The 16,478-nt window shown below is 46.6% G+C and overlaps 1 protein-coding gene across 2 annotated transcripts in view; it reads left to right on the forward strand.

The window, feature by feature from the left end:
* The first annotated feature begins 6,121 nt into the window (after window positions 1-6,121).
* LOC124423564 (agrin-like) overlaps window positions 6,122-16,478 on the forward strand; it is a 237,776-nt gene continuing 227,419 nt past the window's right edge. For both annotated transcript variants that reach the window (XM_046961423.1, XM_046961424.1), the window contains exon 1: window positions 6,122-7,458. In XM_046961423.1, the coding sequence (XP_046817379.1) occupies window positions 7,035-7,458 (424 nt within the window). In that variant the 5' untranslated portion in view covers window positions 6,122-7,034. The remainder of the gene's footprint in view (window positions 7,459-16,478) is intronic.

Below are 16,478 nucleotides of genomic sequence, written 5' to 3' on the forward strand. Positions count from 1 at the left end.
AGCAGCGGCGCGTTGCTTCGCTGACTAAGTGGTTAACGGGATGAAGGATCTGGATCTTTGTCAGCCGTCAGGTTAGATTTAAAGCGGAGCTAAGGGCTGTCCGTCAATGACCACACGTTCTCAAGGGCGCTCTCTCTTCATCTCTTTTTCCTTTTCCTTTTATCTGTATAAGCATACAGGTATTCTTTGCAAGATTCCATTGTCCTTGCTGGGATATTCGCGAAGAATAGTAATATTGTATTCGATCGATCTCTAAAAAGATCCTGAGAGTCTCGTCAAAAAGGAAGATTTAATTCTCGTTATCGCGGAGACGTACGAAGGATTGACGTCGTTGTATATCAAAGACAACGCTGGTCTTACCGATTACGGTAACGACCCGTTGCGCGCAGAGCTCTCGATGATATAATTTTCCTTCAAGCATCATGCATCATTCCATTATAATCCTCGGCTGTCAGCCTGGCCGTCGCGTCTCCGTTAACTTATCGTTCTTCACAATGAGAGAGCGAGCAAGCGAGCGAGCGAGCGAGCGAGAGAGAGAGAGAGAGAGAGAGAGAGAGAGAGAGAGAGAGAGCCTCGTAAGCATTTTTCTCCGTGATATTTTAATTCCGACGTGTCCACATTTCCTTCGCCATTTACGTCCCGCTCTACGTACTACGCTAGATAGTGTATGTAGGTACGTTGTCGTCTGCTTATCGTCGAAATGACTTATCTTTTTCGCTAAAGAACGTCGTCGCAATCTAAATGAAGTCTACATCTTCCACTCTCAGCCATTTTTATTAATCGCACGTATTTATTCTCGTTCCTGAATAGTTGCCTGGAACGATCGTTAAAAGGCCGACGAGACCATGGCACACGATACGAGGACAACGCGATTACGACGAGAGAGACAGGACGTTTCTGGTTTCGCGTGAACTCGAGATCCGTAATTGGCATTGATGTCGCTTCTAAAATTCGAAATCACCGTAATTCGCCGCTGGTTTTCGCTCGAGATATCGGTCCCTTTCTTTTTTACTCTTCCTCGCGCTACACGTTCTCGCCTTTACGACGAGACGCGCCTCGTAAAGCGAGAATCCAGCTGCGATAAGAACTTCTTTTAGTCCCGTCAACGAAACGTAGACGTTCTAGCTACGTTGCTCGTACTCGAAATTACAAGTGGCTGCCGCTCGTTAAGCATCCAAGATAAGATTCCTAATTGTTCGGTACGCTTAATTCGTCGCGTCTTCGTATAGTCCAAATCAAACCTTTTCCCTCATTCGAACACTTTCTTTCAACAATAAGCTTAGTAAATTAACAAGGTCCGAATATAGGCTCTCGCTTCTTCGTATTACATCGATTATGATCATCTTCAGCCGCGAGTTTCCACTGAGGTAAGATGGCTACATACATATTCAGTTTCAAGAGTCGTAAGCATGTTCTGCGTTCGAGGAAGAGTGCCAAGAGCGTTCACGTGTCCCATCTTTCTTTTCAAGACTACTCTTAGCTCTCGCAAGGCGTAGCCATTATTATCTTCCTCCTTGAGAAAAAGATGCCACGAGAAAGTACAGTTTTGCCGGCGTTTTATTTAATTTAATCGACTTTCGAGTCTCGACCATAACATTTTTATTTTTCAATAACGACGCGTGCGCATGACGTTCGTTTTATGACGGATACCGTGCCACATTACAAGAGGTCTTCTTCGTGTTGCACCTTCATGTTCACTGACTTTTACAAGACGTATCCATCTATCGTGTATCTACGTAGATAGGTAACAACACGGTATTATTACGCGCTAAAAACATAACGCAAGGTAAATTCTATCACCGTGAACGACGCGAATGCGTAATAAACGCGCGTTCGAAGAGGCTTCGAACGTGCCGCGAAGGTGTCGGTGAATAGACTATTAAGTTACTTTCCAAGGGAAGAGTAGAGTTACCGTGAGACGAGTTCGTCGAACGTCTCTCGTCTCTTCCTAAAGGATCGTTGCTATCTTTCATTCGAACCTTTCGATACGTAAAACGTCTCTTTCTTTGTCTATTCGAGGTCCAACCTGAGTCTCTTTTCAACGAATTCGTAATGATGAAAAATGTTCATTATAGTAGAGGAAGGAAGAGGTTAAAAAAAGAAACGACGTTGCGGTTACGTCGGCGGCAAAGGACGAGCGAATAAGCATGGTCAGCATGAAATACGATGAGAGAGAGAGAGAGAGACCGCCTCGGGTACGAGACTTATGCTAAATACATGCACGCTTCTCAAAAACGTACGCGTGTTCGTGGTCGAGCTCTATCATTCTCTCTCTCTCTCTCTCTCTCTCTCTTGTACGTTTCCTCACAAATTGCATCTTTATGCAAGTAGTCGCGTGTTGCGCGCGTTCTCGTTACTTTTCTCCCGCTCCATGGCATATGCATGGGTTACCAGCCGCACTCGAGCAGATCTTTATACGGCTTTGTAGCGGCTCCACGATACATACGATAGTAACGGCGTTAGCAACGAAATCGACGACACATGCGCCCACACCGCTTGCACCGATCAATTTCAGAGATTGTTTCTGGCGATAATATATTAGTTCGCGAAAATGTTGCCAAGCATCGATATCTTTGCGACATTTCGCTTTCGCCTTTCTCCTCCTCGTCGGCGCACTTCATTCGCACACCATTTATCTATCTCTATCGGTTATTATTAGGATCTCGGTATCTCGGTAAGACAAATTCGAATTCGTAGGAGCTAGAGGAACGCGTCAAAGCGTCTCCTTTTCATTGCGGGCGCCGTATCGGTCGTATTGACAATGGTATTACTTAAATCCTCTTGACAAATATATAAAGGCTTAACGACGCTACCATTACGACGTGCTCGCACGCGAGCTCTCGCAAGTTCCCGCGGATGAGAAGCGAGCTTTCGAGCTCCCTAAGAAGAAGCCGGGGGCGACACTCCTCGTAACTCATCTTCATCGAGCCGTCATCGAGTCGTCTTTCTTCCACGATTACTCCTCTAGGTAGGTAGGTGGTAGGTATACTCTGATCGTTCGTTACAACGTTTGCTCGTTCCTATCTATGACTTTTTTCTTAATTTTCGTTTATCCGCGCGCCGTAACGTTACAACACTGCGTTCGTCTTTCTGTTCCTACGGGGCCGAACTGAGACAGATCTCTCTTTTCTTTTTTATCCGTCGACGTACTCGACGAGAGCTCGATCGCGGCAAGGTCGTCCGAAACAAAGTGCCGCATTAGTGTTCCTTGTCCGTATTGTTAACGAGCCATGCAAATCGATCCATTCGTTAGCCGATCAGCCGACGCTCGCGGTAGCACGTCTCGTCTTTCCCTCTCAACATATTTTACTTCTCCACAGCCGACGATTTGTCTTCCTTCTAACTACCTTGTTGACGACAAGCTCTTTAACAAAATTATCGCCTAAGATCGCTAGTATTTCTCTCCTTTGTATTTATGCCGAAAATATATGTATGTCGCAAAGCAGACATATAAGAATGAAAAAGAGAAAAAGATGTTAATTTATTACGTCTGAATTCGAGTACGAGTAACATATAAATATATATATATATACATATACATGTATATATCAATAAAGTTCGACCGTATTCTCAAAGACGTTAGAAATCGTCAAATGTAAACAGATTAATCTCGATACCACGCCCTTGCCGATGGCACGGCGTGTAAGGACGCACGCATTCAGTCGATAGCGGTACGTCGACGAGGGAGCGTGGGCAACGGAACGACGATTCGCTCTGGCCGTCGTTCATTCTGCCAGTCTCTCACGAGAGTACCATGGACTTAATGTTCCATGGACGAGAGAAGAAGGAGCCGAGCTCTTTTGGAAAGGATCGCGTGCTAGGTGTAGATTCGAACGAGTCGGCTGAGCGAGAAATCTCGTTGAACCGGTGACGATACGGTACGGCGCTTTCCGCGATACATTCATTAGCGTCAGTCCTCCTCTCTATTACCATTGCTGGGTTATTCTCGCGCGAAGAGGAGATACACAAAGGGTGCACGAGCCATATTCCCTTCGTAGAAAGCACGTGGGAGTACGCGCGCGCGCGCGCGCGCGAGAGAGAGAGAGAGAGAGAAAAAGAGAGAGAACATCAACTCGATATCGATCCTTGTGTTTCATTATCGCACCTCGTTAACTCATCTAACGAGGACTTTATCGGCTCGTAATGAAGATGTAAATTTCTACGGTTAAGCATGGACTCTAACGCGTTTCTCCAAGCTCTCGCGTTTCTTCGCTTATCGCTCTTCTCCTTTATACGCGCCTTCGATTTGCCAGTATTTCCGATTACACTCGAGAGATCGTATCGACGCGAACGAGTTCGATGTATTAACGTTTTCGTATTATAGCTAGCTATCCCGTTAACGGTCGTTTGAACGCGTCGCTTCGATTCGCAGGATCGTAAATCAAATCTCCGTTCTAAGGGCAACTACCCCCCCCCCCTTCTCTCTCTCTCTCTCTCTCTCTCTCTCTCCTTCAGCATTAGATTTTCGCGAGATTCTCCTCGATGATTGCTTTATGTCTCTTAACTTTACGACTATCTCGTGGTACGCGGAATCACCTCGTTTCTCACAGGTACATATACAGCCGGAGAAGCTGCACGCGTCCGTTAAGAAAGAGGAAGAGGAGACGGAGGGGGAGGAGGAGGATGAGGAGGAGGTACTAACTCTCCCCGTTTGCGAATCGTTTTCTACGCACGTTCGAAACTCGAGACCATATCTGGTTGGCGGAACAAGACAAGACAAGAATCTCATTTCATCCACGCCCAACTCGGCCGCCGAGCCGTGTGGCATCATAACATTGTCCGTGTGGATATAAATATCCACGGAAATTATGATGTACTATAACTGACGACATCATAGATCACTTCCCTGCCGTTCCCACTTTCTGTCTCTCTCTCTCCCCCCCCCCCCCCTCTGCTTTGGTCTCAGAAACGATTACCATAAATAAAGAAAATTCGTATCTTTTCGCGTATACGTCGTGTACATCCTTATGACGATAGTTGAGCTATTAACTTTTTTCAGGTACAAGATTGCTCGTTAAAATGGATTCTTACAATTTCATGGACGATACGGTATCGAAGAGGTATAACGCTCGTTTTATAAGGGCACAGAGAGAAAGAGAAGAGCGGCTCTCTCCAGAGGGGGGTCGATTCGCTATATGATATTATCGATCGCCATCAATTACGCCAAAGAGAGCGAGAGATCGTCGCTCGTTAAGCTGATATCGATTAGATCGCCTTATCTCGTGGGTTCGCACGATGTGTCACCCCAGAGTCGTCAGAGGTGTGGGTGCGTATGTGTGGGCGCTCTACCATCGACGCATGCACGCGATCTTACGAGAACCGATGAAACGTCGACGGACCGATATGCTTTATCGTTTCCCATGTATCCTGGAGTTGATCGTAAGTGAGACGATGCGACGAGTATAGATTTATATCTTTATTTATTATCATAGATGGAAAATGTGTGCGAATGTACGTGGAATTGCTAAAGAGGATTCGTTATTTTCGAAAGAAACTATTACTTCTTATCTCGATTGCTCTTACGCTTTCCGAGATCCGATAGTACTTGGATTTCTACGAAGGGGAATTATTTGGCGAGCGTCCCGTACGCGTACGTACGATTTACGTCAGTCGAACGAATGAGTGAACGCACAGAAGCTGTGCGTAAGTGTGCCAACGGCACCTACACGCAGCATGTCGCAGGAGCAGGCGCGCGCGCGCGCCTCTGCACGATCCGGGAGAGAGAGAGAGAGATACACGGGACGTATAACGAACCGCCTTACGAGGAAGCATTCCGTCTCTCTTGCTCGTTCGCATATTGGCCCGCCTTCATCGGCTCTCTCTTTCTCTTATACACGCACGCACGCACACATAGAGAGAGAGAGAGAGAGAGAGAGAGAGAGAGAGAGAGAGAGACACACACGAGCGCGCGCACACTTCATCTCAGCTCGTAACGCTCGAATACGCTACTCGCGCACGGCTACGTACACAAGACACACGCATACATTCTCTCGCTCGTCGCTCGCGCTCTCTCTCTCTCTCCCTCTTAGTCCCTTGGTCTAAGGCGACTTACGCCTACACGTTGTAGTTGCAGCATCCACACTTAGCCCTCCTCAGTCCAGCGCGTGCCTCCACGCGACCAACCACCACACCTCACCACTGTGCTCTCCTCACTCTACCGCTTCTTCTCCTTAGTATATCGAGAGCGGAGTGCCATCGATTTTTCATCGTCGATTTTACGATCGATTTTATCAAACTTTTTCGAGTTTTAATTTTGTTTATTTAGAATAGAATTGTCGAACGTTAATTCATTGGAGCATTCGTGACAGTGCGTATATGGTATTGTTACTTAACGGAATCGCGTGCGTTGAGTTTTCGCGAGCGAGTGTGTACGATAGAGATTGGATAAGAATAGTGGAATCGTGTAATTGGTTGGTGTTTCGTCATAAATGCTGAGTGCTTTGTAATCTCGTGTCATTTTCTTAACGAGCTGATAAACAAGGGATAAGCTCGAGTCGAATGATCGCACGTGTCCTGTAACATTTCCGACGTTAGCATTCACCGGCATCCTTCGGCGTCGTCGCATAATCGCAGACGGATGGGACAAGTCGCGCAAGTAGAAGAACCCAAGGATAGTTTTCCGTCGATTTGCCAATCGAATCGCGTTTAGTGGCACTTGCCACTCTCGGGAGAAAGAGCAGGAAACGAGGTACGCGGATTGGAAATCGGCGAGCGTGGGTCGACACACGGCGCCAACCTGTTGCTCAAGATCGCACGACTAGCGTGAACGGTTCCGTTTCCATTTAGAGGAATCTCTCCTCTCGCTCTCTCCTGCGGCTCCTCGTGAAAATCGAAACGGAACGAGAGCGCGATCGAGATTATATACGTTCTTTTCTTTTTTCTTTTTTCCCCCCTCCCCCACCGCCACTTTTCTTTTCTTCAATATCTTCGAATAGGAGTGACCGAGAGAAAGTTCCCGTCGCTTCTTGGTATCGACGTGACGATGATTCACTCGTGACGTTCGTTCGAATCTCTGAAAAAAGCATAGTACGAAAATGAACCGTTTAAAAGTCAGCCTCCTTTTGGTTTTGAGCAGCCTGATCGTTCTGGAAGGTCTCTCGACCAAAGAGCTGCTCGAATGTCGGGCAAATCTGACCGCGGCTATTAGAAACGACACGGTCTTCCTGAAGAAAGTTCATCAGGCCGAGTATATATTTACCGGGAAGATGAAGGAACTGAGAAAGGGACAATTGCACGTTCGCGTGAAGAGAGCGATCAAGGGCGCTTTGAACGGCACGCTAGAGCTAGCGCTGAACGACACGTGTAGTCTCTACATAAGACGAAGTTACACCGGTATATTCATGGCGAGACACGAGCACGGACTCGGCGAGTCACGAAGGTCCGACAAAATCGTGATGCACTTTGGACCGGTGCCGTTGACGCTTGCAAATTTGGACAGACTCAACGCCGCCGTAAGAGGTAATCTTTCTATTGTTGATAACATTTCTATCTCTATTAATAATCGATCTCGCACGATTCTACGTTCTTTGATGTCATATAAGAGGCCATTTTCATTCTTTAACGACGATTCAACGGCTACGCCGGACGAGGCTCTCTTTACGGGCTCCTCTAGAGTGGAGCGTGCTCCTTGGGATCACGCAGACGGACCCACGGCTTCTTTCACGGCTCGATTAGGAAAAATTAATGGCAGAATTATAAGATAGAAGTTAAGAGATGTTGGTTACTCCGAGTAACAGAGAAACAGAGGGAATGATTTATTTAATAAGCCGGGATTAAGTGCGACGTGTAGTATCTACCTCTTATATCCTTCGGCGATACGTCGTCGTTAGGTATTTCTTTCTTGCTCGGTTTTTTTCCCTTATTTTCTTCTTCTTTCAAAGAGAAATTCTTTTTACAAGCGAAAGGTGTCTTGGCTCAGGTGTCGCGCTCGTTTCCACGCGCGGGATATTAAGTGCCAAGATAATCGTTTAATCTCGATAAACTTACAATACTTAGGGAACGATCGAACGACGGACAGGTATAATTGCGTTTTTCGCCTATATTAACGCAACCTATAGGTAAAGGATCTTTTTCGCTTCCGTACGTCGAACGATTTGCATACCGATCGATCTTTCCGCGAAGGCCGCTGTTATAAGGGGATCCGCGCGACTTTGACGAAAGCCGTCGAGCGTAATTGCGAGTTTTTCCTCGCGGTACGCCGCGAGCTAAATTCAAATTAGTTTCGAACGTTAAAGTCCGAAGCACGGACACTGCGCGTCAATCAAAGCGACACGGAAGTATTCCCTGGCGATAACGAGAGAGGAAAATCTAGATCCTCCCGTTTCTAGATCTCCCTAGGAATGGGGATACGAACGGAAAGATTTCCATACAACGTTTTATCTTTTTACGGTTTGTTTCTTGCCAGTCATTATCGTACGTATCTTCTTCGAAAGTTCGACGGAACCGCGACCAACGTAGGAGTAGCTTATCACTGGGCAAAACGCTTTCTTGCGCAAACGATTTCCATTAAATTTCCATTAAATCATTATTAACGATGGGTGCTTGGACGGCAATATCCAGGATACATAGACGAATGTATATATATATATATATATAAGATATTGCGTCTGCATCGAGCTATTCATTTTCACGTACGCGATCTTTTCGCGTACTACGCGAGTTTCTACGCCGTGATAAAATTCTGTCATTGATAAATTGTCGTTGTTAGTAAAACTACGCGATCACGTAGGAAAATTGACGATATAAAGGACGAATCGAAGGAAAAGTGTTGAAGTTGGTCAACGTCGGCAAATAGCTTAATAAGACGCACCTAGTCATAGGAGTAGATTCGGAGTTACGGTGCGCGACCGTAAATGCGCCAACGTCGTACTATAAATCGGATCATAAACGCCAAACGCCTAAACGGGCGCAATTTATATGCCTCTCTCTCTCTCTCTCTCTCTCTCTCTCTAGGCGATCGTGCGAGAAATTTATCCGTTGCTCATCGAGCGCGAAGCGCGATAACCGATATTATCCATGGCACCTGCTCCTATCGCTCTTAGAAATCAGCGTATTATCTCTCGCCATTTTCCTCGGAGATCGGTACGATCGATCGATCGATCGATCGTTGGGAAACGTACTACCTGCGACACACCTGGTCCTTCAATCCGTACCTTCGCGGTACTTGGTACGTAACGCGCATATATATTCTTGCACGCTCGCTCACATGCTTATTCCTCTCTCTCTCTCTCTCTCTGTCTGTCTCTTTCTCGCACGCCCACGTACAAGCGTACGCGCGTACCTATATAGCCTCGCGTCGCACGTTTGACGAGCGTTTTCAATGCGACAGCCAGGCCACGGCGGCATTTCTGCGTGGACTCGCGAATCCTCAAGCCGATTCGAGTCCTCCGTAGCCGACGAGACGTACCGACTCTCGGCCGGGGATCGGCATAATACTACGGGGCCCTGCCCACGCGTTTTGCCAGGCTGTGCCAACCCAGACACGCCCAAGCGACATAACGCGGCCCAGGTGCGCCCGATTTCGCCGATTTTTACATTTTTACATTTTTATCTTTTTCCTCTTATTCACATTTTTATCATTTCCCTCCCCCTTATCTCCTTTCTGTCATACTCTATCAAAATTCTCACGCTCTTTTATATTCTTGTCGATTCAACCTTGATCCGCTTTTCTTTCATCTCGAACCCGTAGGCCTCGAGTATCAGTAACATTTGCAAGTCGATCGAATACGTACAATGTTCTAGTCGGACAACCCAGCCGTCGTGTCCGTTGAGATATCGAGGATGGATCAGGGATCGTAAGGCGACCATTGTTGCTGCGATACGCTTCGAATAATGCGCCGTGTACACGTATGCCGTTTTCAAAACGATAATTATGTTTGCGCCTACGCGCAAACTGTCTCGCGCGAGACGGACGGCGGCAATGGCGATACTATCGAACGACGATTCCTTCGAACGTAGATGGGTAGGTGAAGAGAGTCGGAAGCGTGTCATAGGACAAGGATCGTTTTACGAATATAGTTCAATGCTTTTGTCCTTTTTCTCTTGACAAAAGTTAACTTCTTAACGACTTGGCCGAATTATGCCGCGACAACAGGATCGGCCGTGATATTAAAATTTAATTCGAAGTAATGAAAATCATCGACTTTGGCGATATATTTCTTGAAATAATAGGCCCGATATTTTGATCGTACATTTTCAAGCGTGACGAGCACCTTCATAAATTACTCGGCAGTAGCCTCGATAAATTGAATGCAGATTAAATTCAGCGAGCGGTACCGTGGCCTTTACGAGATCGAAAATCGTGGAGCTGCGGAGTCTGCGTACTGCTACTCGACGAATCCTTTCGGTCGGCCCGAGCAGAAGGACGTCTATTGGTAATTGCAATTTATAACGGGCGGTCACTTAATGGAGCGCGTCATTTGTCGTGGCGTGAATCGCGACAGCGCATCGACCGAGATCAAAGTCGGCCGTGACGACAAGCATCGAAATCGAAGCGCGTCTGGTTAATCTAATAATTGGTCGCGAGCAACAACCGTGACGAATAAAGTGGATTATTTTTTATTAATTCTTGTGTAAACATTATCAGTGTGGTTACTTAAAAAGCGAAATAATCGATGAGCTTTACTCTCGATCGGATAACACAAAGCGCTCGCGGTATTTTCAAATGGAACCTGAAATGCAAGGAGAGGAAGGCTGGTATTGATAAGTGTGATTTTCAATGTGCATACATTAATGTATACATCATTTGTCAAAGGACCCGACGGTGAGCGCTCGCGTACGAAGGCTGATCCTTCAGGATTAGTCGTTGGGTTGTTGCTCGGCACGGTTTACCAGCATCTTCCTCGTGTTGCTCGTGCATCGGTAGGCGGCTGATTGCACCGAGCGCGTGTATGCACCGGCCGCGCATTATGCACGCTTTGTAAGCCGAGCTGCTGAAAAATTAGTCGCTTTCGCATTGGCGCTCGCTCGCTCGTCTTGCCAAAGATGTAACTTAATACGAGCGCGTTGCTTTGTCTTGGCGAAACGAAAAGGTTGTCAACGAATCCTCTCGCTTTTCCATCGGAGTTTCAGAAATAGAATAGCCGGGTCAGAGCGATTTTCCTTTTGTTTTCCCATTCAACCTTAACTTGCGTGGATACAAAATAAATGTAAATTTTACCATTCCCGTGTCTCCCCCCCCCCCTCCCCCCTCACTCTCTCTCTCTCTCTCTCTCTCTCTCGCTACGTGGAATGCTTCACGAACGAATACTCTTTTATTGTATTCTATTCTATTTCATTATAATCTATTCTCTTCTCCCTTTTCGCCTGGCTACGTTTCAACCTATATTATTTATAAGCCGGTTATTTTATTATGCCTCATAATTATTCAGTTCGGCTCTTTGTCGCTCTTCTCTTTGGTTATATTTTCTCAGGCGTCTCTCGTACCTCGGTCAGCCGACGACGAACGTAATTGTTCTTTCTGCTCGTTCTCCATCCAGGAGATAATAAAATGACGACGATTTCGACTGGTGAATCTATGATAGGCTTCTTCAACTTTATTCTCGTCCGATTAAACGTTTTAACGTTGGTAGCCGAGCTACGAGTACCAAGGTGACCCTTCGCTTTAACCTTTCGACAGGCCGTAGGGAAAAGCTGGAAAGGGGGAACTTTCGACTATAAAATTCTCCGGTCGAATTACAAAGAGGGTCTTAAAAAATCTGTTTTCAATTTATTCCCTGCATATGGAAACGGTAAATTGTCGATATTTCGATGCTAACTGCAAGCCAGCATTCCTTCGAGCGTAACGCTAAAAAGCGTTCCCCTAAGAAAATTGACCAAGAATTTTCTCACGGTCGGAAGTTAACTCGTGAGGAACTTGAAAGGAACGCGGCCGACGGAGGCGTCGAAAAAAGAAGCACTCAAATTTATCGCGAGAACTATGACAAGACGTGGCACGACGAGAGAGCTTTAACTTAAATCATAGCGATAATTAAGTTTGAACGTACTAAAACGTTCTCAGAAGGGGGCAAAAAAAGGATTCGTTCGTTCGAAAAGTTTTCATTCGATTAGAAATTATTACGAAAGTTATTAAAATCGGATACGCAATGTTTTGATCCTATCCCGACGCGAGCTGTCATCAAATTGGATACCGATTCGTTCTTCTTTTTCCAAACCTCTTCGTTCAGGCCATTAATTTGAGCGCGTGTCACGATATTTACCGGGGGTGTACCGTCTCGTCAGATCCCTCTTCTTTTCCCGACCTCCTCGTCAATTAGTCTCTCAACGTGCTCTCGCGCGGCCCACAATCCACCACCTTTTTCTCTTTTCATTTCTCCGCTTGCAACCTTTTCTTCTCCTTCTCGACCCTCCAACCTACTCCCGTTCACTCTTTGGTTTTCTTCGTCCCACGAACGAGTCGGTGGCTCGTGTTTTATTTCGAGCGAGCCTTTATATTCCTCGGTCCGTGTTACATATTGCTGTCTCACCGTGACGCGAAGGACCTTTTTCTCTCTCTCTCTCTCTCTCTCTCTCTCTCTCTCTCTCTCTTGTACGCCTCCGACTACCGACACTGCCTCGATCGTCGATTCTGTCCTTTCGAGCCTTTCTATTTGCTCCTTTTCTATTTCTCCTGACTGCCTTCAGAGAGAGAGAGAGAGAGAGAGAGAGAGAGAGAGAGGGAAGAGAGAGTAGCGTTGCTATCTTGTCCACCACCGAGAGATACCCTGAAAGATCCTCGTAAAAGGCGTTATTACTATTATTACTATTATTGCCATCATTATCGAACGTTATTGTCTCGTCCAAGGATATAAGCTCATGCCGCACGCTTCGGAAGAGAAAGATGGAGAGAGAGAGAGAGAGAGAGAGAGAAATCGTGAGTCTCGTACCGAGCCACCGATCGGGATGGATTCCCCCGATCGGAGTTGCCGTTACCGGGTATAATATACGACCGAGCTCTCCCGATACTTATCTTCTAATGACGCCGCTTTACGATCGTGACTTTATTCTCCTCTCTTCCGTATCGGGCGTGAATCGCGTTAATCGCACGAGTTTCATGGCACGACGAGTAAGTCGAGGAAGAAATTAGAAAGTAGCGACGAGGAACGTGTGATCCAAATTTATTCTTCAGTCAATTGATTAAACTTGGACGAGAGTTTATCGAGAAAACCGGAACGATCGATATCGGCCGCGGACTCGGTCTTGTTAAAATTAGCAATATCGAGCGATGTCGGCGAGACGAAGCGATCTCTCTCTCTCTCTCTCTCTCGTAGAAGAACGACGAGCACCGGTCGAAATAATCGTCGAGCTTTCGATCACGGAATGATTTCGATCGGAATGCTCGCGCGGACACCGTACCGCGTCAATTAGACAGATCGGAATCTCGTTTTCGCATCGAAGGATCGTTAAGGACGGCATCGCTACGGTCGGCCATCGCCCGAGGAACTAAGTACGTTTCTCGGCCGTGGGCTGCTTTTAACGACGATTTTGATGAATTTAGTCGGATTTAATTAGGAGTCGCGTATTTTCGTGCCCCGTTAACTCAAACCCCTTGCCCGGGCCTACAATTGGTGGACCCTAAGAATCGAGTTTTGCATGCCTCCAGGACAAAGCCATAAAATACCAAGCGTAACAGCTTTCAATTACGAGTCCCCGTACCGTGCGCGCATGAGTTTGGCATAGCAGCGCGCGAGCCTCTAGCGAGGCCGCTCGTGCGACCGAGAGGAAAAAGCTAAGAGCGATGTTCTCTCGCTCGCAAATCCTCAAATTGCACCTCGTCGCGGATCGACTCGAATCGGTTATCCCGTAGAGGTACTTGACCCCTTTCTTCTTACTTACGGTATACGATCTATGCCGTTTCTCCTTGATCGAGATCTCGTTGTTCGTAGATCAAACGATCCGAGAAAAATCGCTTTTCGACTTTGATGTCGCGTAATCGAATGAAAATATTTTTATTGCCTTCTATGCGTCTCGAGGAGGATCCGAGATTCCTCTTATGTCTCGTACCAAGAGCATATATGAATTTCAAATGATTCCTCGTCGGTACGCTATCGAGGAGCTCTCTGCTACTTTTTCCCTCGACTAAGTTATGTCGAGATATTACGAGCTTTAAAGGTCGTCCCGCGCTTGATTGGTGTCGCAGAGGTTGTTGCTACTCGGTGCTGATGTTATACGAACGACGAAAAAGGACGTGAGTGACGGGTCGCATGGTAATTGGCGATTCATCAAGCTGCGACAAGACGCGGACCTGCTTACCGTGCTAACCGCTCCTCTCGAGGACACGACGTGACTTTGCTGAGAACCCTCTCTCGGAACACTTTGTCGACGAAAATGTTTGTCTAGGAGAAAACTGAACGAACATTCCCTCTCCCGTTTTTCGTTCCTCGAGCACCCACTCGAGAGTCATCATGACTTTCTTCTTGGTGTAATTATTTCCTGACTTTCCACGGAGACTTTGTCGAACTTTGAGAAAGTAAAATCGAGCGCGTCGCGGAGCGAACGTGACAACGAGAAACGAACGTTAATTTTTAAGGAACGTCATTCGAACCGTTTCAACGCGTTCACGACAGTCATTCCGCTTGTCGATCGATCACCGAAAACCACCTCTCTGTGTCTTTTCTCTTTCACCACCTACGTCCTTTTTCAAGCACAAAAATGATATTCAAATCGTCGACTCTCAGTCTTTCTTCTCTTCTTAGAAAACAAAACAGTGGGTGGAATACCATGACAGCTGCGGCTCTCCTCCTCTTCCTGTTGCCCCGCCGTCGTTGCTTCTCGAGAGATCCCAACGATGGTGGGTGGAATGTCGTAGATGCGTCGGACTCTCTCTTTTCGGCGCCGTCGTTGTTACAAGAACCAGTTTCTGTTTTCTCGAGAAAATTAACATTCCTCTCTCTCTCTCTCTCTCTCTCTCTCTCTCTCACTCTCTCTCCCTCCCTCGTATCTTCCATCTTAATCTTAAGCGATCTCTAAACGCTCTAAGAATCTGACAATCGATCTCGACGTTATCGAGACGTTTCTTCGTATTCATAAGTGATCGGCAAAAAACGTTACAGATTCGAACGAAAGTCGTGTTCGAAACGATAATTGGTCACGATTGGTTTCGAATCTCAAAGGAAACGCGTCTATAAAAAATGTATATGTAGATACAAGTTAATCGAATTCACAACCGGCAGGATCAGTCGGTCCACTTTCGATGGCGCGAGAAACGATAAAAGGGGATATGGCTTTGACCATATCGCGAGATAAGCTCTAATCGTCGGGTCCCTTTTAACGTTTCGTATCGCGCGAGGCTAAACGTTTCGCTGGAATCGAAAACTCGTCGACAAGGTATGCGAACGCGCTCTTGGGTTTACGGATGAGACAAGTTCTTTGAGATCGTAGTAACGCGCGCGCGCACACTTCGAATACCGTGCCGTTAGTCGTCAAGTGCGTTCTCACCTTCTGGCATCTTTCTAAATACGCGAGCGTATACTCTTATCGTGACTCCAAATTGACTTTTGCCTTACGAACGAACTACTCTCTCAAAAGGCGAGTACTTGCGAGGAATTTTGTTTATCGTTTAGCACGGAGAGCAGCGGTACTCTCTCTCTCTCTCTCTCTCTCTCTCTCTCTCTCTCTCTCTATACGTAAGAGCAAGGGGACACTTAAAAAGTGTCTGGGCTCTCGAAAGCCGCTTGCCTCGTACGAATTTTCGTTCCGGACTCGCCGCTGTCCGCTAAAGTCCCACGTAATTTATGAAATATAAATCCAAAGAGAAATCAACCCTCTAAGAAACTTGACCACACCCCACCACGCCTCTCATTTATGTCCCGACTACATTTCCTTTCACCCCTCTTTAACTCCTCCTTTCTACTTCGATCGTACCGCGATTCTCGTGTCCTTTTTTGCCACGAGCCTCCTTTGTTCTTTCATCTCGACCCGTCTGTTTGTATCTTTCTCGTGTCCACTCGTAGCATTTTCGAGTGCTGTCAGAGGACGAAGAGGGGAGAGAGGGAGGGATAGAGAGAGAGAGAGAGAGAGAGCCATTAAAACGGCGAAGAGAAGACGGACGTAGAGAGATAGAGATTGGAAGGGAATAACTAAGTCATTTGTTTGGCGAATCGATTTTCGAGTCCCGAAGCCCTTCAGCCACGATGCTATGTTCATCGATGGCTTCTCGATCCTTTCACTCGCTAATTGCCTCTCGTCTTACGTCTCTCTTTACAAGGACTCGCAGATACGATTTCACGGATTTGTCTGTCTTCACGAAACGATGCTCGGTGAGCGCCAACTTTATCTTAACGTTTAGAACGTGACTCCTTTACTCGCTTCGTTTTCTCCATTCTGGCACCTCGGTTTGGCGCATTAATAACTGGACGTTTTCGAATTCATAATTATTTTTTGCGGTTGGCACGAGGATCGACCCTTGGGTGGCGGCGCCTTCTTCGTAGGAACGGTCATTAATTATTATACCCGACAGAGGAATAAGGGAGGCGCGAGGAGACGTTGAGTCAGTAGTGGGT

The sequence above is a fragment of the Vespa crabro genome, chromosome 4 (assembly GCF_910589235.1).
Source record: "Vespa crabro chromosome 4, iyVesCrab1.2, whole genome shotgun sequence".
Taxonomy (NCBI): domain Eukaryota; kingdom Metazoa; phylum Arthropoda; class Insecta; order Hymenoptera; family Vespidae; genus Vespa; species Vespa crabro.